The sequence below is a fragment of the Sinocyclocheilus rhinocerous genome, unplaced genomic scaffold (assembly GCF_001515625.1).
Source record: "Sinocyclocheilus rhinocerous isolate Xijiao unplaced genomic scaffold, SAMN03320098_v1.1 scaffold574, whole genome shotgun sequence".
Classification (NCBI taxonomy): domain Eukaryota; kingdom Metazoa; phylum Chordata; class Actinopteri; order Cypriniformes; family Cyprinidae; genus Sinocyclocheilus; species Sinocyclocheilus rhinocerous.
Window position 1 is genome coordinate 283,914 of NW_015659919.1, and position 26,225 is coordinate 310,138.

Below are 26,225 nucleotides of genomic sequence, written 5' to 3' on the forward strand. Positions count from 1 at the left end.
CTTTCTAACGGAGCATGCTGCACAACTTCTTGTCCAGGCCCTGGTCATTTCTAGGCTGGACTACTGCAATGCTCTTCTGGCTGGACATCCATCAAGCACAGTCAAACCTCTACAAATGATTCAGAATGCAGCGGCATGACTGGTCTTCAACGAGCCCAAAAGAACCCATGTTACACCTCTCTTTATCTCCTTGCACTGGCTGCCGGTTGTGGCTCCCCTCACGTTCAAGTTTTGACACTGTCAATCATCAGATACTCCTGTCCACCCTCTCATCACGGGGCATCACAGGGATTCCACTTCGCTGGTTTGAATCCTATCTCACTGGTAGGTCTTTCATGGTGGCCTGGGGAGTGGAGGTATCCAAAGCACATCAACTGGTCACCGGGGTTCCTCAGGGATCAGTTCTTGGACCCCTTCTCTTCTCCATATACACTACATCACTGGGTCCCATCATAGAGGCACATGGCTTCTCCTACCATTGCTATGCTGATGACACACAGCTCTATCTCTCATTTCAACCAGATGACCCAACGGTAGCTGCACGGATCTCAGGCTGCCTGGCGGACATCTCGGCATGGATGAAAGAACATCACCTACAGCTCAACCTGGCAAAGACTGAGCTTCTTGTCTTCCCTGCCACTCCAACTCTACAGCATGATTTCACCATCCAGCTAGGTTCTTCTACAATTACCCCATCGACTTCGGTCAGAAATCTTGGTGTAACCTTTGATGACCACTCATCTCTTTCGACGCTACTTGACTTCATCCTAAATTAAAGAAAAAGAAAAAAAAACGTTGTCTTTATCTTTATTTATTCCTTCCCTTTCTAGCCTGTACTTATTTGAACAATGCCTGAAACTTACAAGCACTTCCTGTGTCTGTTTGCCTCTTTAAGAAGAATCACTTTATGTATTCCCCAATTGTAAGTCGCTTTGGATAAAAGCATCTGCAAAATGACTAAATGTAAATGTAAATGCTCTGAAATGTACACAAGACATTAAATTGTTTCAGCAAAATCTAAATTGCTGTTTGTGTGTGTTTTTTTTTTGTTTTTTTTTTATGGCTCCAGGACTGGCCCTTTGATGATGGAGCTCCGCCCCCAACCCAGATTGTAGATGATTGGTTAAACCTGCTGAAGACTAAGTTCCGAGAGGAGCCAGGATGCTGCATTGCTGTTCACTGTGTTGCGGGGTTGGGCCGGTTAGTGTTGTATTTTCAATGTGCTTCTTGAGATTTTTGTAACTCAGAGGAGAAAAGGGTTAGTCCCTCCTTCAATAGCTCTAGTGATACAACATATGTATTGTCTTAAGAAGTCTCTTATGTTTACCAAGGCTGCATTTATGTGATCAAAATACAGTAAAAACAGTAATATTGTGAAATTCAAAATAAGTTTTCTATTTGAATGTTTTATGAAATGTAATTAATTCCAATGTCATGTGATCTTTCAGAAATCATTATAATATACTGATTTGGTGCTAAATAAACATAACTTATTATCATCAGTGTTGAAAACGGTTGTTCTGCTTAATATTTTTTGGCACCTGATAATCTTTATTCAGGATTTTTTGAAGAACAGTGCAAAAGAACAGCATTCATTTAAAATAGAAATCTTTTGTAGCATTATAATTGTATTTATTGTCACTTTTGATCAATATAATGGATCTAATTAATTAATTTCTTTAAAAAAAATACTGAGCCCAAACAAGAAAGTTAGAATGTTAAGCACATTCACACCGTGTACTGGATCCACTCTGTACAGCCTAGGAATGGGTAACAAACAACTAAACAGTGAGACTGACTCCAGAATGTGTTTTATGTAAATGTTCACTCAGTCAGGTAAACCCAACACCTGCCTGATTATACTGGGCCTCTATTTAAGATAGATGAGTTGATTAGTTGCTCAAGCAGCCCATGACTTGTCAAAAATGTATTGTGTAACAAGTAGCCTGCATATGAGACCCACTTGTGTTCTCAAACTCTTCAAACACTTGCTAACTTTTGGATTTTTAGCACTCAGCCTCCCTCACCTCTGTTTGAGCTTGCTGACACACACACACACATGCATAACAGTAACCAGTCTAAACTTGAGAAGGTAAGCGTCTGTGACCTGCTGGTGTTAGTATGGTGTAACCAACATTGTTTGCAGTACAGTGCACTCTGTACTCTTGCATTCATTTTCCTAAGCTCAGTTTACACCAGTTCCTTAAAGTGGAAGTGAAGCAGTCAGTTAAGTTAACATTATTTAGTAAAGTGATTTCCACTTTGATTAAAAAATATATAACAAACATGATTAATGTAACCATTTTAAAGAAAAAAGGATGTTTTGTTATAGCTTTTGGAGCAAGGGTGCCGCCATCTTGCAGTACCACCGCGTGTGACGTCACGGGGTTGGTCGGTGGTACTGCAAGATGGCGGTGCCCTTGCTCTAAAAGCTATAACAAAACAACCTTTTTTCTTTAAAATGGTTACATCATGTTTGTTATATATTTTTTAATCAAAGTGGAAATCACTTTACTAAATAATGTTAACCTGACTGACTGCTTCATTTCCACTTGGGAAAAACAGCAGCACCATTTAAAACAAGCCTGTGGTCATGCTGCTCTCCAAGCGCAGAAGTGTTTTTGTTGTTGTTTGTGCTGCGTTTTTTGAGGAGAGTATGTGTGAGAACTCAACTACAGACTGCCTTCTCAGCTCTTGACCTTTTTATGTACACAAGCATCTCAGAATACAGTTTTCTCTGTGAACACAAGTGCACTTGTTTCGGAGCTCCCAAAGATGGCACACACTGATTTGATCATTGTTGATGCAGGTTCAAAAATTCATGACCTTAAAAAAAGGTCATTTATTTATTTATTTTTAAATTTGTTTTTTCATCAAGCTATAAGTTTAAGTTTATTGAAAACTTGCATTGTATTGAATTTTTTTTTCTCATTTTCATAGAGCACCTGTACTGGTGGCTTTAGCCTTAATTGAGTGTGGAATGAAGTATGAAGATGCGGTGCAGTTTATAAGACAGTAAGTAGTTTGGATGATTTCTCCTTGATATACATTTGACATTATAACTTCTGTTTTAAGGTTGGAATACACCACACAAATTTTTTTAATCTTAACAGTTTTTAAAACACCAGACATACACTTGGGAAAAACTGGGCATCATACATTAATCGACTGAGGATCATACATTACCATTACCTGAAGTAGTTCTTAACACAAACACACACAGTACATGCCTCATTGCTAGAAGACACATAACAAATGAAAACTAATGTTTTTGTTTGTTTTTTTAGGAAGAGACGTGGAGCCTTCAACTCCAAGCAGCTTCTTTACCTTGAAAAATACAGACCCAAGATGCGTCTGCGGTTCAAGGATGCCAACGGTCACAACTGCTGTGTCCAGTAGTGCGTCATTCTGTCAGTCATACTAAACAACAGTTGGAAGTTCAACCAGGGTAGAGGGGGAGCAAGAGCTGTGGGTAATAATTGTGGTGATTTTATCAAATGAATCATGGCTAATCGATCACAGAGATGTAATGAATGAAAGCTGATCTATGGATTCACCAGCAGTATCAAAGAAGAAGGGTCAAAGCACACAGATGAGCCCACAACCTGGTTGGTTAACCAGCGTTAACAGTCACGGGCAAGAATTTACACAAGTTCCCCTGATTTCCCAAATGTCCAATAACGGGATGACTTTTTATTTTGTTATTTCAGAATGAGTACTTTGAACCATGATGAAAAAATGTACATTTGCTGTCATTGTTGATTTTTTTAAGACTTATTGTTGGGCATGTTCCTTTTATCTTTTTATCTTTTTTTTTTTTTTTAATTATTTCCACACATAATAGCCAATTTTGTTACAGAAACAACTCTAAAGTAGGCATATGATATTTTTGCACAAAACAACATTTTTAAGAAGTTCCTCACCAATGCAACAATTGCTCCCTTTGAAATCACTTTTAATTTAGGGTTAGCCTAGGTTTTAAATATGTCAGCTGTATTTATTTACTATAATTAGTGTCTTGTCAGGAGTGTGGGTGGGGTTAGGATTTTTTTGGGGTTACTTTTCTTTCTTTCATGGAGCCATGTTATTTTCTCTTCTTTTCTTTATCTCTGGAGAGTACAATTTTCAGTCCAGCTTAGAAAAGCCCCTCACTCTTAGGACCGTCCTACATCCAAATTCAAATACAGGAGGATACTTGTCTTGTCTTAGGTACTCACTTTCTATAGCTGCTCAGTAAAAAGCTTTACTGTTGGCCTGACTGTGACACCCACACATAATGTGTTCACTTTATCTGTCACCCCACAGACACTGAAGGAAGTGAGAGGCGGGAGACTGGTCAGCTCTGGGTTTATTTTAAGTTTTTTTTGTTTGTTTTAATCATTGTGCCCATTTTGAAAACACCCCCACTTCATCTTGGTTTTAAGACAAATAAATGAATTGAAATTGATTCTGGCCTGTTTTCATTGTGTGTTCTTTACTGTAATATGTTGGCTATTTACTGTGCTTGGCAGATAAGTCACTTCGTGATGACTGATTTTTATGACCACCTTCAAGATAACATCCAAAATTATGGTGGAAGATAATGTGAAAAGTATTTTGGTGAAAGTGATGTGTACTGTCAACTGCAGCTGAAAGAGAAATCAATCAATCTGTGTGATTGCTGTTCTATTAAAGAGAAAGGAAAAAAAGATGTGTGTGTGTGTCTGTTCAAACAGTACATGACCCAGAATGTAGGACTCTCAATGGTCATTTAAAGACAAACCAAATATGACTCATTTGACTCCATGAGGCTTTTCCACACCAGGACTTTCTGGCCAGAAAGGTCCTGACTGATCAATGACTCATGTACATAAAGGAAACGGCTCATGTGGCATTTCTAGTGTGAAGAGTGTTAGGGCAGATGGAAGATGGCTAAACTCTTGAAATATTTAAGTCCGTCACATGGTAGAAATCCACAGGAAGTTGGGAAATGACCTATTTATTTTCCATTTCGACACCTACTGACATCCACTGGAGTCTGTTACATGAAGAGTCAGATGTAGGACACAATGTTTATCATTTATGTGTTGAGTTCTAATGCATAATCAAGTTAAATGTGAAGCCACAGCACTAAAGCGTAGGTCTCTTAAGTGATTGTAGTACAAACATGGAATTCCGATTATCCAGATTGCACAAGCCTGGGTCGGTCTGTCTTTATCTGCAGTGCCATCTGCTGGATCTGCTCATGCGTTAGTGAGGTTAGAGAACAATGCCACGATAGAACCGCATTTAATATAGGGCTGAGCGATATGGCCCCCCAAAAAAAAAATCACGACAAAATTTTTCATATCAGTCGACATCGATAATTATCACGATAAATTGTCAATATTTATTTCTTTTAAGTTTAAAAGCAGATTTTTGTTCCTAGGTGAAAGATGTGGAAACCAGACCGTTAATTGTGGTTTCCAACTACTCTTTATGGTCAGAACATGACAAACAATTCACATTCTTGAATTCTTTACACTTTTCCAGCCATTTTTCCTTAAAAATAAAAATAAATATTTTTAAATATATCTATATAATTAGTATATATTAAGTATCTATATAAATCAAACAACATATCTTAATATGGAAATAAATTTTTTAGTTTCTGCATGTTCTACTGAGTGTTTCAAATGTTGAAACGGGTTTGTGTTGCCCGACTTTGATGATGCATATTTTCAGTGCAGGCTGCAATTATTGATATCATTTTATGAGGAAAATTAAATCACGATAATTATCGTTTTCGTTTTATCGCCCAGTGATGTTCTTCAGTAACATCAGCTGTCAATCTTCAACAGAAAATGGGTCGCACAATTTAATTCTAGGAGTTTTAGACATAAGATCTAGCCTACTACTAACCTTGCATAACCCATTTTATGTTGATAAATTGCATGTACAGGTGCATCTCAATAAATTAGAATGTCGTGGAAAAGTTCATTTATTTCAGTAATTCAACTCAAATTGTGAAACTCGTGTATTAAATAAATTCAATGCACACAGACTGAAGTAGTTTAAGTCTTTGGTTCTTTTAATTGTGATGATTTTGGCTCACATTTAACAAAAACCCACCAATTCACTCAACAAATTAGAATACTTCATAAGACAATAAAAAAAACATTTTTGGTGAATTGTTGGCCTTCTGCAAGACTGAAATGAGAACACTAAAATAGATAATGTAATAGAAATTGGAAATATGCATGGAGTTATCATCACTTCGTAGATGTCTTTGTTTATCTATATGAAAAATACAATTATTAAACTGTTTTACTTTAATTGTTAGGAACATGAAATGCTAACTATCTGGTTGCCAAAACAAACTGCATGCAGCTAATAACGTAAAGGTTACGTAATAACCCTAAATGCCATCAAATGGCCTCACAAAAGAAAAGAAAGTACCTAAAATTTATTCCAAAAGCAGAGTAAAACCTTTAATTTGAAAATGTAAATACTAAGAGCTATTAGATTTAGTGAACACGCAAATAATGAAATTCAGCAAACTCATTAAACTATAGTGCAACCTGGCTGATTTTAAATGGGGGCGTTTTCTTTTGGCGAGTCTAGAGTAGACCACAGTCTATGGTCCAGACTGGTGTGTAGAGAGTGGGTGGGCGTGGCTGAGTTAACGGACTAGGCTCTCATTGGTTCAGCTCGTGTGCAGTGACGTGTCCGCGACCGTTGGCTACAGCGAGAAGTGAGCAAGTGCTAAATTCAAAATTTTCAAACAGCTGAGGAGCGCGTGGCGTGAGAGAGAGAGCGGAGACAGTTTTACTCCCTCACCAGGCAAATAAAGAAGCAAAACAAAGAGGATTGTGCTGTAATTTCAATTTATCGTAGTGTATATCAGGATGGACCCATTCACGGAGGTGAGTGCCCTTTATAACAACATCGTTAGTTGGTGAGGGAGGGTATGGATATAAACTAACGTTAGCACCAGTCCACCGTGTACCATGTAACGTAGGTTACTGTTATCTTTAGATAGCATTAAAGTGCTGTATAACGTCTTTACTTATTAACTTATCGTTTTATTTACCTATTAAGTTACTTATTAGCTTATAACGTGTCGTTTTGCAGTTTTTATTTATATTGTAACGTTTGAGTAAAGCTAATGCTTGTCTACTTGATCATAATCTAGCATATAATAAAGCTAACATTACTTTTACTTGCAATATAATTTAAACAAACTGATGCTGAAAATGTGTCATGCTGATGTTTTGGGGGGGTTTGTGTTGTTTTGAGGCCAGTCATATTCGCCTTTTAAAAAATATTCTGTTATACGTGTGTGACTTTAAATCACTTAAGTTAACATCTCTTAGATTGTGTTGTTTTGTCTATTGTTTGAGTACCTTATGGTTGTTTCTGTATTCAATGAGCCGAGGTTAACGTTTTTTTTAAAGGTTTTTGTGTCAAAATGCAAAGTAGGCTCTGAATAAGCACTGTGCATTCAATCCTTAAGATATCTGAATTGAATATCTTGCTACATATAAATATCAGCCATTTCAATATAAAATGTTTTTGAATAAGGAAAAAACAATAGCTGTCAGGGCTGTGCCCATAACTTGTGGCTCTGGTTGAATACAGGAAGCCTGGTTTGACTCTAGCCAATAGGATTCCTCTACAGGGTCACATGACAACATTCCATGGACATGAAATCCTCACTAACTGAAATTTCCACTCATTCCCTGGGAGACAGCCAACCAACAGCCACACTGCAGGAATGTGTTCGGTCTTGCTCAGTAACAGGGCTGTTAATCATGAGTGTGAGATGTTCTGCTAGAATGAGCCGCTGGTTTGTTCACACTCAGAGATGATCAGTGCAGATAAACGGGACCCATGCATGAAAAAAAGGAACTGAAACTTGGACCTTTTGATACTTGAATGCAGTTTTTGCCTTTATGTCATGCTTATGTAGACCTCTGTCATAAAATTTATTGTACTTGCATATTCTTGTGTTTTAAGAGATCTGTTTCTCTTTAACACCGTCATATAGGCCTTAGTAATGTAATGAGCACTTTGCAAAGCTAATTTGTCGTTTTGCTCACTCAGAAACTGTTAGAGCGCACACGTGCTCGTAGAGAAAATCTGCAGAGGAAGATGGCAGAGAGACCAACGGCGGCCAACCGTCCAATGGCTAAAAGGACAAGGGAGCCACTTACAGACACAAACAGTGTCATAAGTGAGCCGACCATTGAAAAAGGTTTGGTTTTGTAAATGTTATTTTGTTGCATGCCTGTTTTGACATATGAACATTAGATGTTTCATTACTTTCCTTCTATAGCCTAAAAATAAGTTTTTCTTCTTTTTTGGATAGCACTTCCCTCTTCCAAGCCATCCCCCTCAAAGCGTCGCTGTTCAGATGAAAATACTTTCCTTTCTGGAGAAGAAAACAAACAACCAATGGCCCTGCAAATGACAGCCTCTGAGCCTATGACGGACAAGAAGCCACCCCTGGTTCCAAGCAGTGTTCGTCCCATGCCTGTGGAGCAAGGGTCTGCTCGTTGTACACCAGAACCAGTAGTGCTGCCCACTCGACCTCCTCCAGACACTGAAAAGATGATGCGCCCTCCTCAATCTCCAGCAAAAAGCACAGATAGTGTAATGAAGCACGCTGCTCTAGATGGAGCCAAAGAGGCACAGAAAGATGCACCAACCCCAGGCCTCTCCAACGTGAGATCTCGTCTACAGAGACTGGCTAAGGAAAGGCATAACTGGGACTCTGAGGGTAGGCAGCTCTCTCTTATATCCTGAATGCACAGAACTTAATTACAGATTTATAGACCATTCATTATATTGAGTTGTGTCTCTGTCTAACAAAGGAAAACACTATACTTTTTTTTAAATATAACATTGCAGAAAATAAGCAAACTTCTCCAAATTGCAGCAATGGTTATGAATGTGCTATTGAATATTGAATTGTGTGATATCAAATGTATCAGCTCTATAATGGCCATCGGCTACGCTGCTCTCTAAATTATCACCATCAAGCATTAAAAAAAGCTGTATCAGTTGACCACTAGCCTTTAATGGAAGTCAGAATTTCTAAATCCATATTGTCTGTTTTTATATATTCTGAAGAAATGAAATCTTATAAACAAATAATCATTTTATTTATTTAGTCATTTAGCAGATGCTTTTATCCAAAGCGACTTACAAATGAGGACAAATTTAATTTAAAAAAAAAAGTGTTTAAAAGGACAAGTAGTGTAAAACCTGTTGACTGCTTCTTCGAATTATTTAAGTTGTACTGTTTTTAACTTTTAACATTTTGATAAAGTGCAAGTACACATTTAAAGTCCTCCAGAAGACAAAAATCTAGACAATATGTGATCATAGTATATAATATGACTCTCAGAATGACAAATAAGTAATCTAACTATGTATTAAATGTAAAATTGTGCTTTCAGGGACCTCAGAAACAGTCCCAGAGAACGTAGTTTTATCTCCTCTGAAGTCTCACAAAGTGGATCTCCCTACTGCTACCCCAACAAACTCTGAGCTCCCCGTTGGAAGAAAGGGTAGACTGGCAAACCTTGCTGCCACAATCGGTTCCTGGGAAGATGACCTTGGACACCCGCCCACTCGCCGGGACAATGCACAAGCACAGCCTGGCACGGCCTGTGTGCACCCTCCTGTCAGTACAGTGACAAGTAACAGTACCAAGCCAAGTCCTGCTGTGGAACGACCTCAGACTGCCCAACCAGCTCCACACAAGTCTGTTGACAGCGGTCAGCAGGTGGGTCACGCCAACAACAGATTCTGTTCTATCCTTTTTATTATGTAAGGTTGTGTTGTGTGTTTGCAGTGCGCTGAATGTCTTTGGTGAGGGGGGGAAGAATCTTGTGTAAAAATATATAAAAATGTTTGTTCTTATAGCCAACAGTTTACTCTCCAGTCAAGTCAACCAGAGTGGTTCCACCTAGTCCTCAGAAGACAGAGTTTCCTCAGCCCAGACTGGCTCAAGCAGGTCCCTCTCCTGTTTCCAGCCCACTAAAGATTTATCCCTCCACTCAGCCCTCCAGTCCACTTAAATCTTTGACAGCATCTCCCTCCAGTCCACACAGAGGTTGCGTCTCTCAGAGCCCCCTGAAGAATCAGGGCCCATCTAAATTGAATTCTGGAGCAGCACTTAATTCAAGCCCTGCAAAACCAATTTTGACACCTAAACCCTCTTCTACTGCTGATGTTTCCGTCATACATCAGACTCGTGAGAGGTTTACCAAGGACACGACACCCTTACAGCACAGAGGCCCAGCTGGAACTACTGGTCAGTGCTGTTTCTCTTCTTCTTTTTTTCTACACTGAAGTGTAAGCCTGTGAACTTATGTTTGCTTATGTTAACCTTTAGTAGGTGTCAAATCATTTTTGGAGCGTTTTGGAGAAAGGTGCCAGGAGCGCAACCAGAATTCTCCCTCCGCATTAGGAGGTCAAGGACACACACCTGTGGCTACTCCCTCTGCCACCCCAAAGTCCAGGCTGCTCCAGGAGAGGCTGGGGTGCACCCAGACCACCTCCACTACAGCTGTCCTCACTCAGAAGCAGAAAATGGCATGTATTCTTAAATATTTAAAGGGCATATTTGTTGAGTTGCATATGAAACATCAGCACTAATCTTTTATTTATTATTAATAGGAGCGAGAGGCAGAGCTGGCACAAATTCGTAATCGATTTCAAAAAGGCAACAAGTTGAGGAGCAAAGAGGATCTCAGTGAGGTCAAGAATGACCCTGAAAACAAGGTTTGCTATCATGTTTTCTGCTGCTGCTGCTTGTAAATAGGATAGTGCAACACAATCTGATTGTGTAAGATTTAGGGTTGCAAAATTCCGGGAATTTTCAAGACTGGAAACTTTCCATGGGAATTAACAGGAATATATGGGAATTAACGGAATTAAATGCAAAATTGCAGGAACTGGAAACTTAAAAGTAGTTGAAAAAAATCTTGCAGCATAATCTTGGTTAAAACAAACAGATTTAATGCAATTTCAGTTTAATTTCTACCCTACACACTGCTCAATCACATGCACACAGCACACTGCTTACTGCAGGGCTATTGAGGCCACACCCCCTACATGCACTGTGCTTTCCTCCATAACATGAACAGATCATTTCTTAAATCCTGCACACAAAACATAAAAATGTCCATCTTGGTAAGTATTCATGTAAATCACATGAATGTTACAAAAAAATGTTTAAAACTTCATTGTGCTGTGTGTAATATACTGTGCAACTAAAATAGGCTATACAATAGGAATATTTACAATAGCCATTGTAAAAACAAATACACTGACTGAACAAACATTTAGGTGAGATAATAATAAAACAGAAGTCTAAAAATGACTTTCCCCCACACACAATCCCCCTAGTCACCTAAGAGGGGGTTTCCCCTCCATTTTCTCTAAAGACACACTTGCTGCATTTGAACCCAAAGACTACATGTAAGTTTTGATATTCTAAATATATTTGATCTATTGGATTCAAGTTTAACTAGTAAACAGGGCCTTACAGGGTTCTTTGTTTTCACGTAGCTGATATGTCAAAGCCAAATAAATAAAACTACTAATACTAATCACACTGATACTGAAGAGAAATATAGCAATATAAATGATGACTTTGATTGGAGCTATTAATTTTTCCAAAGTCTGTTGTGCCTCTTTTATAAACCCAGTACTTAATTTTATGATAGGAATGGGAAGCCAAAGAACTTAATGTCACTTAATATAACCATTTTTTTATCCTCAGGAAATTGAACTGTCTGTACAGAGTCAGACTTCTGTGCCAGTGCATGATACTGAGCCTTCTGTGCCAGTGCCTGAAGTTCTCAACAGTCCTTCTAAATCTAGTGAAAAAGGTATTTTATTATAAAAATTATATAATATAGTTAAATGTGTTCTTCTAAATCATCCAGCTGTTAATTTTCTTTGTTCTGTCCAATTATGTATGTCTTTGCTGCATTTTCATGTCGTTTTATTCATAGTAATGTTATAGTTGTTCTCATGTTTATTGGAATATGAGTAGTTAAACAGATTTTTTTTTTTTAGGTAAGGAGTGTGCTTTTCCAAGCCCTGCAAAGGAAGTGGAATTTACAGAAAAGATGCCTATGGTGAAAGAGCAAGAGGAAATGAAAGGTATGGGGGAAAAAAATCAGTTTTACTGACTAGTTTTACAAACTATAGATTGTTGTTCTTCATATTAAGGTGTTATTTGCTTTAACAGTTTAAACTGTTTTGTTTATCACTGTTTAGTGTCAAAAGACAAGACTAATTAAATATTTTAGCTTTTTTTGTTGTATATGTAGAGCTTGGTGATCATATCTTGATGCTATTCAGCATTTAAGATATTTAAAATGCATCTTGTATATTGAATATCTTTTGTGTATCAATGGATTATATTTTGTATTGTCTCTTGTACTTTAATTTTGATATCATGACGAATATATTTTGAAACCTTATTATATCGCTAATTCCCATTACATGTTTTTGATCATGAACGTTCTTGTTTACATTGTAGAAATAGATGAAGTGCGTGAGATTGAGATGAACGTGGATGACTCTGTTAACTCTGAGATGATAAATGAGCTGTTTGATGGAGTCCTGGATGAGAGTGAGGAGCAAAGTGATGAGGAGGATGCAGATGAAGATGCTCTGAATATCTCCTCCATGTCTCTCCTTGCTCCACTCGCAGAGACTGTAGCAGCTGTGGTCAAGAGCCCAGAAAGAAAGCATATGGTGAGCCCTAAGGATGTAAGTCCTTTGCTAAAAAAAACCAGTGATCATGCTGAATAATCTGAAAACTGATGTTACATCTCAATTTAACTTTTATTTTGGTCCAGACATCGACTCCTGCCAGCTCATTTATTGAGAAGAGTTCCACCCCTGAGAGTGTATCCAGACCCAGTAAGTTCCAAAGGACACGCATGTTACGAGCCGGATCATCTGACGGCATCGATGTCGTAGATGAGCAGCAAAACCAGAACCTTCTCTACAGGTGTGCATCTGCTCGTTGTCTCTTTTCAAGCAACAGTCAATCTGATTTGTTGAGTATGATTTGTATTTAATGCATGATTGTTTGATTTCAGCATTGATGCCTACAGATCCACAAGGATTAAGACCGAGTCAGAGAGACCTCATGTTAAACAGGTGATAGTGAGGAAAGAGGATGTGTCTCAGAGAATGGAGACCAATGGGAGCTCCAGTCACATCAACATCAAGCAGAAAATGAAGGTCTGTTCAAAAATGTTTTTTATTTATTTATTTTTTATTATGCTTTGGGCCCTGTCAATTAAAAATCATGCATTTTCTTTTTAGCAATGAGTTATGATTGCCTTATATTTTACACTTTACATTTATGAATTTAGCAGACAGTTTTATCAAGTCACTTAAAATAGAGGAACCTAAGCAATTTGTCCCAGAGCCAGACAATATTTGTAGTATACAATGCCAGGTTTATTAGAAAGCTAGATTATGAAAACAAATAGTGCACACGCACTGGTCTAAGTGGCGATGCTTTGACCTCCTCCACCAGCTATAGCATGAGAAATTTATAGATGAAATTAAGATCTATTCTTCCATATATCAAAAATATATATATGCAATGTATAAATTGTGTTGGCACCTGTTAGCTTAGTGACTTGCCACATTTAGAAGCGCAAACGTTAAAATAGCAATACAGTCTGACATTAACTGACCCATAAATGTTGTTTCTTATGCTCCAACAGTGTTAAAGTGTGTATTTCAGGTTGGTCCTGCCAGTGCGCATGTGCAGCATGAGTCACAGGGTTCTATGGGAACTAGACTTTCTAACAACAGCTGCAGTGATGCAATTACTTGACCAATTTTAACTGGCTCTTTTAATTAGAAGGCGGGATTTATTTTGCCCTATTGCACATTGCAGTTTCTCCTAGTCACCGTAATATGAGTGAACTGTCTTTGGTCTGAATGGAATTTATGATGCCACGTTGTGTTCTCAGACGTTGACCAATGAGATGAACCTGCAGCAGACAGTGATCCATCAGGCTAGTCAGGCTCTCAACTGCTGCACAGACGAAGAACATGGGAAAGGATCTCAAGTGGAGGCTGAGGCTGAGAGACTGCTGCTTATTGCCAGTAAATGATATTTTCCTTTTTGCGCTACACAGGTGAATTTTTCAGATGATTTTATTTCTTAAACTTGGACTAATCACTTCTTTTGTTCTGCGTCAGCTGAAAGGAGGGCCGCTCTGAAGGCTGAACTGGACCGGCTAAAAGCAGAGGGTCCAACAGCCCAAAAGAAAAGCACAAGCAGTGCCCAGGTGGATATGGGTATACCTGCTTCTAAAGGGTCCATCTCACTGCTGGAGCTGCAACTCCCTCTGAAGGCTGACTTTATCTGTTCTTCTGCCAACAAGCCTGGTGAGAGTGTTTCTGGTTTATATATATAGATACTTTTTGTTTAGCACCTTAATGCCCAATCAGACACTCACTCATGTCATAATTGTGATGTAAGAATGTGGAAACCATTACTTCTTTGTGATGATCCGTGCTGGAGCTGAGAACACAGTGGCGACGACTCTAGCAAGCACACGCACTGGTCTAAGTGGCGATGCTTTGACCTTCTCCACCAGATTCACTTTGTAAGTGTCATTTCCTATCAAGCCACTCTTGACAATCCCTATCACCTCAGTGTAGTGTTTATCCTATTATTACTTTTCTTGTGTGCAGGTCTGATGTCTCTAATGACTTTGAGATTGATATTGAGGTCTACTGTTTTGTAAGTACAGCTTTTTAATTTGCTTTCAAGTGAAATGCATGCCTTTTGAACACAAATTAAACCTTTATCAAAGAGATTTAGTAAATGTTTGTTTTTCTCTTAGGTTCAGAAAAGGGAGCTGAACCCTGACAAGAGGAAAAAGCTCAAGTCAAAGGTAGACTCATAGACGTACTAGGTTAAAATGACTCCGTGTACAAAGAAGTGTAGTGTGTGTGTATCACTAAGTTTTAATGAACGGCTACTCTAAAGAGCAGCAGTCAGCGTGTCCAGATTCTCCTGAGGCATTTCCATGACATGGAAGCATGCTTGTTGGTATGCTGTGTTTTAAAATCATCACTTGCTGGTGTGCAAGCAGTTTTAAGGTTTTTTATTTTTTTATGTCTAGTCTCATCAGTCTGAACAAAGTGCACGGTGAAGGGTATTTTTATTCATTTCTTAACTAAAAAGGCCTTTTGTCTCAGTAGTACTCAGTAGTGCTGTGTTTGTCTATTATAAGCTGTTATAAGTATTGTTCACTATATTTTACTCTGAAATAAAATTATCTCCACAGGCTATCACACCAAAAAGGTTCCTTGCTATCTCTGTAAGTAGTCTGTTCATTTTAACCTCAACACATGCTACTGGTCAAAAGGGGTGCATTTTTTAAAATGGTTTTATTCAGCAAGTATACACTGAATTGATCAAAGTGACATTTTACAGTGTTACAAAAAAAAGCTGTTCTTTTTATTTTTCTACTAAACAATGAATCATTATCTTTATTAGGGGTTCCACAAAAATATTAAGCAGCACAATTGTTTTCAACATTGATGATTAAGAAATGTTTCCTGAGCACCACCAAATCAGCATGTTAGAATGATTTCTGAAGCACATTATTCCATATATCACTACAGTTACACTGTTATTATTCAAGGACACTCCGTCTTCATGTTCAGAGGAAAATATGATGCTCAAAAGAAAGTGGAAAAAAAACTGACCCATGTTTTAAAGACAATTATTAATAATCAGTGAAAACAGAAGATTCAGCAAAACGATCAAAAATCTGTTTAAGGCCAAATTCATTCTTCCTCTGGGGAAAAATTCCACACCCCGATATTCATCTTGATTTGAGGTTTTTGATTTTTTATAAAAATCTGTCTCCAAAAAAAAAAAACATCAATAAATAACTAATGAAAATGAAGAATGTAAAACTGCTTGCATAAGCCTACAGGGCCTCATCTATCTTTAATTTAAAGGTCACTTCACCTCGTGCATGCTTTCTCCTTCGTAATGTAATATGTAATACAGCATTTAATGTTGTACGACATGTAATACAGTACCATAACATTCATTTGTTATAAACAATATAAAAATGTAAAGTTCTGATTTGTTTTTTTTTTGTTTGTTTTTTTGGTCCTCTCTTTTTTTAATCTATTTTAGAAGAGCAACCTCCAAACACCTGGTGAGTATTAATGAGCTTTTAAAAGCTGGTCAATTAAACTAATGTTTTCAAACAGTTATTAATATTAATTTGTTCACTTTGTTTCTTCATTTTCAGTTGTGGCTAGCCCCGGTGGTCCAAACGCAGTGCGCACCAGTAGCTTTGTACTTGTAGGATCACACAAGCTAACTCTTGCCTCTATTGGGAAAAACAAATTCCCGTTGGAGAAGGTACTTTCCTCCCTTTGGTTCTGTCTCTGTATCATCATAACTCTTCCACAAATCAAACGATACTAACACCATCACCTGGCAAAATACACTGAATGTATAGAGGGTATGCACACAACGTCACAGTAGGCGGAAGTTACTGCGGTTACACCCACTGAGTGGCAACATAACGTAATGTTCTGTTTGAATGCAGTGAAAATAAAAGAATTCTGACTGATACAATCACAATGGAGAACTCTGTATCTACTAAATATATTGAAACAACCAGAATATCCAATGATGTTCTCGTGACTTTGATTTCGGCACAATACAGCGCTTCATAATACACATTGTTATTTCTGTAAAGTTTTATAGCTGAGTGAAATGACAATATAAACTGATGTAAGTAATCATCATGTAAGTAAAATATTTACAAAAATGTGAGGGGTGTACTCACTTCTGTGAGATCTTGGCCACATGTCAATGTCCAAATTTTTTTTGGTAACGTGTAAGGATCACTGTTGAGTCCAACTGCTAGTGCCAGCCAACTTGCATGGTGTTTTGCCACTCAGTCGGACTCAGTGGGTGTGTTCCGTCACAAAAGGGATGTCAATGCATACCCTCTGTTGCTTGCTAATGTCAGAGAGGGAGAGGTTTAACCACAGCACTAGTGTTCACACCAGCTTAATATAGTTTTAACACCACTCTCTTGTTTTTCTTGCATAGTGCTGCCGTTTGCATATGCCAGACTCTTTCACATGCAGTCATTTCTCTCTTTTAGATCAAATATGAAGGGATTGAAAGAGAGCTGCTCAGTGACATGTTTCACAAAAAGGTTGCTATATTTGCTCTGTGTTTGGTAACACGGGTTGTTGTGTGTCTGAGTTTTTGGCTAACAAGGCTTGGTGTCTTTTCGGTGATACTAACTGTCACTTTAAGCTGCTTATTTACAACCTTTTGTATTTGGGTGAATACCAGTTGTTTTCGTTACACCTTCAGGCAAATGTGTAGCTACTACATTTATGGCTCGCTTTTGCTGCAAACGACGCTTCTCTTGGATATGTTTGTGTTCTGGCCCTTAGTGTCCTGTTTTGCTACAGGTACCTTTCCTTTGTCCTTTGGAGGGGCACGTTTACCTGAAAATGCAGTGCGAGGTTGGCTCACGGATAGAAGAAAGAGGCTTCCTGGTGAGTCTTTATACTGAAAGAATGGTATTAGTAACAAAGTCATTATTAAACACTTTCTTGTTATACTTGGCTTTATGTGATGCCAGTGAGGGTGTCTTTTATTTGCAGACTATGTTTGAGGATGTCAGTGGATTTGGAGCCTGGCACAGGAGGTGGTGTGTCCTTTCAGGATACTGCATCTCTTTTTGGACCTACCCTGATGATGAAAAACGAAAGGTAGGCCTACTATAATTTTGTTAATTTTTAAGATGCATTTAATTCATGTTAACAGGTTATTCTTCTTCTTCCCACAGAATCCAATTGGTCGCATTAACCTTTCCAACTGTACCAGTCGTAAAGTGGAGCCGGCAAACAGAGAGTTCTGTGCCCGGCCCAATACCTTTGAGCTCATCACTGTGAGACCACAAAGGGAGGATGACAGAGAGACCCTGGTCAGCCAGTGCAAGGACACACTGTGTGTTACAAAGTAAGACCCAATTAAAAATGTGAATTCATGTGCTTTGATGGAGAAGAGCAAGTCCTAAATCAGAACATCCCTTTGTAATGTGCAGGAACTGGCTGAGTGCTGACACTAAGGATGAGAGGAATCTGTGGATGCAGAAGCTCAACCAGGTCTTGATAGACCTGCGCACATGGCAGCCAGATTCATGCTACAAACCCATGTAAGCCTGCTCTCATCGGGCACCAAGGGCCAAAAGTATCCTAGTCTGACTTTCACATTGACTGCGTATATGTCTGATTTGGAAGTGCAATATGGCATCACGGTTACACAGTGTTTACAGATACATTTTACAAGTTTGTAATTATAAATTTAACAAATTAAAAGCCATATTTAAGAGACATTTCAATTAAAGGACAAAATGCTTTGCCTTACAAGGGTATTCAGGTATGTTTTTGATACTTTTGTCTGTGTAATTTAGCAAAGATTGCTTAAAGACTAATGAAAGTTTGTTTGCTTTGTTAGACTGTCAATTTGTTTATGTATATTTAAATGTCTTTTGCATGACTGCTGTCTGCTGAGATACCTGCTGTAGTCAGATATCTCAGAATATTTGTTGAGCAAGACAGGAGGCAGTGTCTGAATCTTTAAATTAACCACACATTTAATGTCAGCACTTTGTGGTGACAAATTTCATTTTCATATTAAGTACTGCCAAAACCCATGATCATTTTTTATATTTGTATATTTGCAGTTATAGGGAAGACTTAAATTTTTTGCTCATCTGTCAGAGGAATCAGAAATTTATTTGAATAAGATTTTTTGGGGTTTGTTTGGATTAGAGTTATGAAAATGGAGAAATTTATTTTTATATATCAGTTTCTTGAAGTACAATGAAAGGGAATGTTTTTTTTTCTTTTTTGACATTTATGGACAGTGTTGGTCCTATCTGGTTAAAAAGCTGCGGACAATTTAAAACACAATTAGATCCTTCCCTGTCACCAAAGCTCTTTATGATGAGGGATATGTGCCTTCAAAAGAATACAAATGTTATTAATATTCACCATAGACATTTCCCTTTTTCATTGAAAAGGAATTTTTTTTTTTTCTTTTCTTGACCCAGATGACTTCACAATAATTGTGAGTTAAAATATTTATCATGCACATCCCCTATTTTCTAAGCTCTCTACACCATATATATATTCTTGTGAGTTTGCTTTATGTAACTTTTATATGAACATTTTATAACTTTTTAATGGTCCTAACTAACTTTAGATTAATTGATCTATATCCAAATGTGTTTGAATAAGTGACATTTACAAAAGCTTTTTTTAATTCACACTAAATGTCATATTGCCTTGACTGAGACAAATTTCTTAACCTTGTCATACACAATACCAAAATTTAGCCCCTATCACTGTAGTAATCTTAAGGCACTTTAGTGTTATGGCTGTTTTGTGTGTTATTGTATCTTAAAACACTCCAAATGTGGCTTCCATGTATCACGCAGAGCTGCAGTTTAAATAAAACAAGATTTTGACAACATACTTGTCACCAGTTTCTTACTGTTTTGTTTGTTTAACTGCCTCATATCTTACCAATGTTTATTTAGTTAGACTAGAAATGTTTAGTATTACTAAATACTAATTACTGTATGATAATGTAAAATAAAGAATAGCAATTACATTTACATTTAGTTATTTAGCAGACACTTTTATCCAATGCGACTTACAAATGAGGAAAATAGAAGCAATCAAAATCAACAATCACAATTAGATGAAGAACTTCAATTTATATTAGAAATGCCTAGTAGTGTTGTAGTACTTGCCCATTTTTGAAGGTCTTGGTCTCAGACTTGGTGGACTCTGGATTTTATTTCAAGACCTGTCCAGAACAAACAACAAGTAACGTTAATTAAATTTTAGGATAATTTTTAAACTCTGGTTTTTGTATTTCGTCTACGAAAGTAGTTCTAAACAAATCCATGGCAGACCTGCTGTGCGTTTCAGATCGCGGTTTCATTACAGAATGAATCGTCTGTTTTGAATGAATCGGTTGAATAAATGAATCTGACTCACTCATTATGTGATTAATCACCTAGCCTACTGGCAGCCATCAAATATTTATGTAAAACTTTTATTTTAAGACAAATCTCAAAAATATTTATGCAGTTGTAATTGTACCAGTTCAGATGCAACTTATGTGCCGCCTCTGCAGTGCAAAGATGAATTTTGTTCTTCATGATTTCATTTGATCGGTCCTATTATTGTAATTGTATTTATTAAATATAACACATTTATCAGGCAGTAAATGTGGATGAATTTGAGAAGTGATGTCTTGGTCTTGCCCTGCATTAGTCTAGTCTTGGTCTAGATAAAGCTAAAGAGAATTATAAAAAGAAATGACAAAAGCAAGATACCAATTATAAAATAAATTATAAAATGATCCAAAATTGTAAATGAATAATACTATTAAACTATTTGAAGAAAAGTACATAAATACAACTGAACGACCGTCTGTTAAAAGAAAAGTTCGTTAAGTTCATTTTAGGGTGACCACTACGGTGCTTTTAAATTATGGTCTGTGCTTAATATAAAGTCGTAATTACAAAAGCGGAATAACAACCTTTGTACAGTCTGTTGTGAATATTAATATGTCATTTCAGATACGCATGGATATCTTATTTTTCCTTATCTAAACTTTCACATCTCCTTGATGTGCGATGTGTCACTTCAGGCCAAATTCCGGATATTAGACGATACTGAGGCGTTCGATTTTATCCAATGAGCTCGCGCTGTGGATAAATGGCGTGCCATTGGCCAATCAGATGAATGACTTTGTGCTAGAAGGCGGGGCTTTGCGTCCATACTCAGCAAACGGAGGCGTTACTACTTCCTTTCCGAGCGAGTTTGCGGACGCAAAGTGTGTTGTGGAGAGAAGTGTCCAGTTCGTTCACAACTTGTAACCATGGCCCCCAGCACGCAAGCGGATGATACAGTCTCCGGTGTAAGGAAAGGTATTCGAGCCATTCTGCTCGGCCCGCCCGGTGCGGGGAAGGGGACGCAGGTGAGAGCTCATGCGAAGGGCCGCGTGGCTCATTCTGATTAAACTGTCCAACAGTAGCGGGATTGAGAGTACTGTGTTGGAAAGGGATAGTTCACCCAAAAACAACAACCTAGCCTCATGGTATTACAGACCTATATGGATTAATTTTTTTCTGTGAAATGATGTAAACAATATGCTGGAATGATAAATGTTAAATGACAGCCTCGGTCACCATTCACTTTCATTACGTTTCAGATGACGTCATAATATACGTTTTGTGTTTGACTTCATTTAACTGTACTAAACCAAACGTTATAGGCCTACTATTTAAACTGTGAGTGTAATTGTCTCTTTAACACCTGTGTCCTGTTGCCCTGGGCATTATCAGATGATGCTTTCTGATCAGATTATTCATTCAGTGCAATTGTGGAATTATTATTTAATATCCATGTCACTCAGATCATTTGAGCTGATTAACATGACGGTTAACACGCGTGAATTGGTGACCACTGGGAAAATTGTAGACCTTGCTGTCCTGTTGGGTGATAGTGTAACTCAACAGACCATGAAGAACAGGCATATCAGCAATACTGCTTGCTGATATTAAGCAATGTTTGCTGCACATTTTGAATGTCAGTAAAACAGTTCAAACTTGGCTTATGAATGTGGTTACGACAGAATAGTGATTGAGTTTTATGGTTTTGTTCATAAAGACACTAGGATACAGTATACTGTATCAAAAATACAGTAAATAAAGTACTATTTTGAAATATTATTACAATTCTGAAGAACCATTTTCTATTTTAATATATTTGAAAATGTAATTTATTCCTTTGATGGAAAAGCTGAATTTTCAGCATCATTACTCCAGTCTTCAGTGTCACACGATCCTTCAGAAATCATTCTAATCTGCTGATTTGCTGCTCAAGAAACATTTCTTATTATTATCAATGTTGAAAACAGCTCTATTATTTTAATGTGGTTAATGTGATGTTTTTTTTTTTTCAAAATTATTTTATGAATAGAAATGCAGTGCTTTTTTTTTTTAATAGACCTTTTTGTATCAGTTTAACAGTCTTTCCTGCCACATTTGATCAATGTTATTGCATACTTGCTGAAAAAGCTATTAATTTTTTATTTAAAAAAATATTACAGATCTCAATTTAATGGTTGTTGTTTTTTTATTCAATTATTTATTTCAAGACAAATGTTACCTATAAATATTAAGATTATGGATTATTTGTTCCCATGAAATGTTGTTAGATGAACAAGTGTTTGGCTTTCCTTATATTCTAAATGTTATTTTATGTAATGTATCTGATAATTATTTTTGATTGTTTCTGAGTTAATTCCATAAATGTTTCATTTCGGCCTCCACAGGCACCCAAGCTTGCAGAGAAGTACTGTGTGTGTCATTTAGCTACTGGGGACATGCTGAGGGCCATGGTGGCATCTGGCTCAGAGCTCGGTCAGCGGCTTAAGGAAACCATGGATGCCGGCAAACTGGTAGAATTAATAGATGTTCTACTTTTTATATATTTTAAAATGTGTTCCTCTCCAATGTGCATTTTCAGTTGGAGGGATAAAATCCTGAGTCTTTGTTTTGTCATCTTTCCTTAAGGTGAGTGATGAGATGGTGGTGGAGCTCATAGACAACAACCTGGGCACGCCTGCATGCAAGAATGGATTCCTGCTGGACGGTTTCCCCCGCACTGTCAAGCAGGCAGAAATGGTGAGGACCTTTTCAATCTGTAAACAACTGACATTATAAGTAGGCGCAGAACTCTCTGAAGTACTGAATTTAAAATGGGAGCCCAAGAATGCATCAGTCAACCTGTGCCTCTCTTTCTTATTTCTAGCTGGATGGCCTCTTGGAGAAGCGTAGTGAGAAACTGGACTCTGTGGTTGAATTCTCAGTTGATGACTCTCTGCTAGTGCGCAGAATCTGTGGGAGGTATGAAGATGGAGGGTCCTGTAATTTGGAGCTTAGTATTGTAGCCCACCACCTCTAATGTGTTCTAATTGCTCGGTTTAATTGAATGAATGCGGAATGTACTGAAAAGATGTCACTCATTTCAGGAACAAGAGAAGACATGTTTTCTAGGTAGGACATAATAGTTGTCAAACACTTTTCTTTCTGTTGTCTTTAATGGAGGAGCTGGCAGGAACATTTTCCTTTTGTGGTTTGGATTGTATTTTTAAAAGGAAGTGTACCTCCTTACTTCCTCCATTTAGTAAGAATTGTAAAGCATGAAAATGACTCTTGTTTAAATGTAAAAATCAGTAATGGACAAATACTTGATACACAAGTAATTGATACATAAATCAATTACTTGAGTAAAACTATAGACACCCTAATAATATATTACTTCTATAGAAGAATTTGTCCTCATTTTCAGTTTTACTTGAGTAAAAGTACAAAATTACTTGATGATTTTTTTTTGTGAACCATGTTTATTTATTGTAGCCTGTACTAGACAGATTTATAATAATAATAATAAAGATTTGTGCAGACATTTAATATTTATTTATCTGCAAATAAGCAAACGTTTTTTTCTTACCAAAACATATTATACTGTATAAAAGCATTACATTTGAATATACTAAAATATCCATTTAAGATAATGAGAATTCAAGTATGCAAACATGTAAAAGGACACCATATAATATTTTAAAAATGTGGAAATATGAAACTTCTTGATGATTTTTTTTTGTGAACCATGTTTATTTATTCTAGCCTGTACTAGACAGATTTATAATAATAATAATAATAATAAAGATTTGTGCAGACATTTAATATTTATTTATCTGCAAATAAGCAAACGTTTTTTTCTTACCAAAACATATTATACTGTATAAAAGCATTACATTTGAATATACTAAAATATCCATTTAAGATAATGAGAATTCAAGTATGCAAACATGTAAAAGGACACCATATAATATTTTAAAAATGTGGAAATATGAAACTTAATAAATCGTAGGAAAATGCAATGTTCAGACATCCCATGGGGGAAGAAGATGTTCACATTTTAAGAGGGTTCACATTTTAAGAGGAACGTTTCATACCATTTGAAACTACTACAGCAGGGGGAGGATGCATGGGTGTTATTAGCATTATTTTGCCTTAAAAAGCCTATCCTGTACAGACGGTGACACAGAAATGCTGATATGTCCACATTCAAGCATTTTAATAAGCTTAAACAACTTGCCATATTAGTTTCCAAATAACAAACTCTTGTGATGGCAGTAGGAGTTTAATTTTCAATAGGCTAATCGATACTAAAAACTCACACTTTAAGTCATCAGTTGAGCACACATTTAAGCTCCCGGTTCTTGACTCATTTTGACCGGATTATTGAATCAGTGTTGTTGATTCGAGAACAGCTGCATTCGGATCAGTGAACCAATTCAACAGGAAAGAATTAGCTCATTCACAAATCCGACATCACTATTGCCTCTCAGAGCGGGTAGCATTTTCTTCAGTTCGTGATAGTTAGTTGAAATGTAGTGGAGTAAAAAGTATGATTTTATACTTTGAAATGTAGTAAAGTAAAAATTTATCACAATAAAAATACTCCGATAAAGCACAGATGCTTGAAAAATGGACTCAAGTACAGTAACTTTCCACCACTGAACATAGTCCATTTCATTCCTCAGACTCATTCATCAGCCCAGCGGCCGGTCTTACCATGAAGAGTTCAACCCTCCCAAAGAGCCAATGAAGGATGATGTGAGAAACAAAAACTGTCTTATTCTAATTAACAGGACAGCTATAGAGGTTTGGTCTGATCCATATGTCCACAGGTGACCGGGGAGCCTCTTATTCGCCGTAGTGATGACAACGAGACCACCCTGTGCTCCCGACTAGAGTCCTATCACAAGCAGACGGCCCCTCTAGTGCAGTACTACAGTGTCCGCGGCCTCCACACTGCTGTTGATGCTTCTCAGTCCCCTGACCTCGTCTTTGCCTCCATCCTTGCTGCCTTCTCTGCTGCTACCTGTAAAGATCTTGTTTATTTTGTCTGAGTCATCTCTACGTCCACTCTTTCCTTCTATGCATTATAAACTCTATTTGATTCCTTTTATGTTTTGTACTTGTCTTTGTGAGTTTGTCTTTAGACATGGTTTTGATTCATCTGCTGCCTATTGTACAATGGGTAACGGAGCTCTTTTGACAAAAAAGCCTATGAAATATTAAACGCTGAATGTAGAACCCAAGCTAATTGTAATGTCTTATTAAGATCATATACAAGTTTTAATTACCAACTGATTTGGTTATAAACATCAATATAATGAAAGCATGTTTTTTTAACTCTAACCGGACACCTGTAAAAAGGTATGGTTTTGTCATTTGCACTATTTACACCGTGAAATGTGATCATTCTTAAGACGATCTGGTAGATCTTGTAGTAATGCATGATATCCAGTAGAGGTCATGTGAATGCTTGGTTTAATTGCTGAATGGAAGAAGCTACTTTATTAATTGCTTTATTAGCTAATATTTATTAATTCATGTTCTGAGTTGAGTCATTAATTTACTTGTGGACTTTTTTTTTTCTTTTCTTTTTTTCTGCAGCTGTATGAAATCCAGTTTCTCCCATCCAGGTTGATCCAGATGTGAAAACAATGGATGGGGGGAAAGGGGGGAGCTGGAAGTGACTCAGATGTTTATTTTGATCATTCCATGTAGTGAATGTGTTTTGTAATGAACACAGATTTAACTGAAACCCAGTTGATTACCTCCAATAAACATGGAGACTATTTTCTACTACCTTACATGAAGAGGTTGATTCTTTGTGTTTCTGTATTACTGTCCCAGTGCCCAGATTTTACATCCACTTCTCAGTTTGGTGTTACTTTGAAGACACTTTCACAAGTTTGTGACACAGAAGTACAATGAAAATTGGGGGGGGAAAGGGAAGCAGCGACTTATTTCATCAGCCGACCAGTGTATGACGTGCATTACAGGGTTCCCCTGGTCATAGACAACCTAGACACGTCAGGGAATTTTGAAATTGTTTTTTTCCAAATCTAGAAAAGTCAAGGAAATTCCGATAAACATTTGTTTTCTAGTTCAGCTCTGATTTAAAAATGTTTAATCAATATTGCTAGATAGTGCTTTTAAGCAGTTTGTGTGTGTGTGTGAGAGAGAATTGTTCATTTGAAT

At 37.3% G+C, this 26,225-nt stretch overlaps 3 protein-coding genes across 9 annotated transcripts in view; all 3 read left to right on the forward strand.

The window, feature by feature from the left end:
• Window positions 1–4,688, forward strand: part of LOC107724335 (protein tyrosine phosphatase type IVA 2) — a 50,876-nt gene extending 46,188 nt beyond the window's left edge. The window contains exons 5-7 of the mRNA XM_016533216.1: window positions 1,070–1,200; window positions 2,941–3,015; window positions 3,288–4,688. Of these exons, the coding sequence (XP_016388702.1) occupies window positions 1,070–1,200; window positions 2,941–3,015; window positions 3,288–3,399 (318 nt within the window). The 3' untranslated portion in view covers window positions 3,400–4,688. The remainder of the gene's footprint in view (window positions 1–1,069; window positions 1,201–2,940; window positions 3,016–3,287) is intronic.
• Window positions 4,689–6,721: 2,033 nt separating this feature from the next.
• LOC107724311 (actin-binding protein anillin-like) lies at window positions 6,722–19,103 on the forward strand. Of its 6 annotated transcripts, none has more exons than XM_016533175.1 (25): window positions 6,722–6,884; window positions 8,065–8,215; window positions 8,330–8,740; window positions 9,423–9,751; window positions 9,892–10,282; window positions 10,367–10,563; window positions 10,648–10,752; window positions 11,756–11,864; window positions 12,055–12,141; window positions 12,524–12,756; window positions 12,846–13,000; window positions 13,092–13,236; window positions 13,983–14,118; window positions 14,215–14,403; window positions 14,498–14,624; window positions 14,713–14,761; window positions 14,865–14,915; window positions 15,312–15,344; window positions 16,178–16,199; window positions 16,296–16,408; window positions 17,166–17,219; window positions 17,485–17,571; window positions 17,680–17,787; window positions 17,865–18,037; window positions 18,123–19,103. In XM_016533175.1, exons 1-25 carry the CDS (start codon window positions 6,867–6,869, stop codon window positions 18,235–18,237), a joined length of 3,588 nt encoding a protein of 1,195 aa, XP_016388661.1. In that variant the 5' UTR covers window positions 6,722–6,866; the 3' UTR covers window positions 18,238–19,103. The 6 variants fall into 6 exon arrangements, with proteins under 6 accessions (XP_016388661.1, XP_016388660.1, XP_016388662.1 ...); XM_016533174.1 differs by having other exon boundaries at window positions 6,723–6,884; window positions 10,364–10,563; XM_016533176.1 differs by having other exon boundaries at window positions 6,723–6,884; window positions 10,364–10,563; window positions 12,524–12,741.
• A 1,788-nt stretch (window positions 19,104–20,891) lies between these two features.
• Window positions 20,892–25,829, forward strand: LOC107724312 (adenylate kinase 2, mitochondrial). 2 transcript variants are annotated; one of them, XM_016533182.1, is made up of 7 exons: window positions 20,892–21,076; window positions 22,436–22,561; window positions 22,677–22,787; window positions 22,915–23,009; window positions 24,716–24,788; window positions 24,863–25,058; window positions 25,635–25,829. In XM_016533182.1, the coding sequence occupies exons 1-7, from the start codon at window positions 20,978–20,980 to the stop codon at window positions 25,640–25,642; spliced, it is 708 nt and encodes a 235-aa protein (XP_016388668.1). In that variant the 5' UTR covers window positions 20,892–20,977; the 3' UTR covers window positions 25,643–25,829. The 2 variants fall into 2 exon arrangements, with proteins under 2 accessions (XP_016388668.1, XP_016388667.1); XM_016533181.1 differs by having other exon boundaries at window positions 24,863–25,829.
• The last annotated feature ends 396 nt before the right edge of the window (window positions 25,830–26,225 follow it).

Bases quoted from the DNA above. Each gene is read 5' to 3' on its own strand.
- LOC107724311 (XM_016533174.1), top strand. The intron at 10,283-10,363 runs GTCAGTGCTGTT...GTTAACCTTTAG, and splicing joins AGGCCCAGCTGGAACTACTG to TAGGTGTCAAATCATTTTTG. The intron at 14,119-14,214 runs GTAAATGATATT...GTTCTGCGTCAG, and splicing joins GAGACTGCTGCTTATTGCCA to CTGAAAGGAGGGCCGCTCTG.
- LOC107724312 (XM_016533181.1), top strand. From the start codon at position 20,978: ATGGCCCCCAGCACGCAAGCGGATGATACAGTCTCCGGTGTAAGGAAA. The intron at 22,788-22,914 runs GTGAGGACCTTT...TCTTATTTCTAG, and splicing joins CTGTCAAGCAGGCAGAAATG to CTGGATGGCCTCTTGGAGAA. The intron at 23,010-24,715 runs GTATGAAGATGG...TTCATTCCTCAG, and splicing joins GTGCGCAGAATCTGTGGGAG to ACTCATTCATCAGCCCAGCG.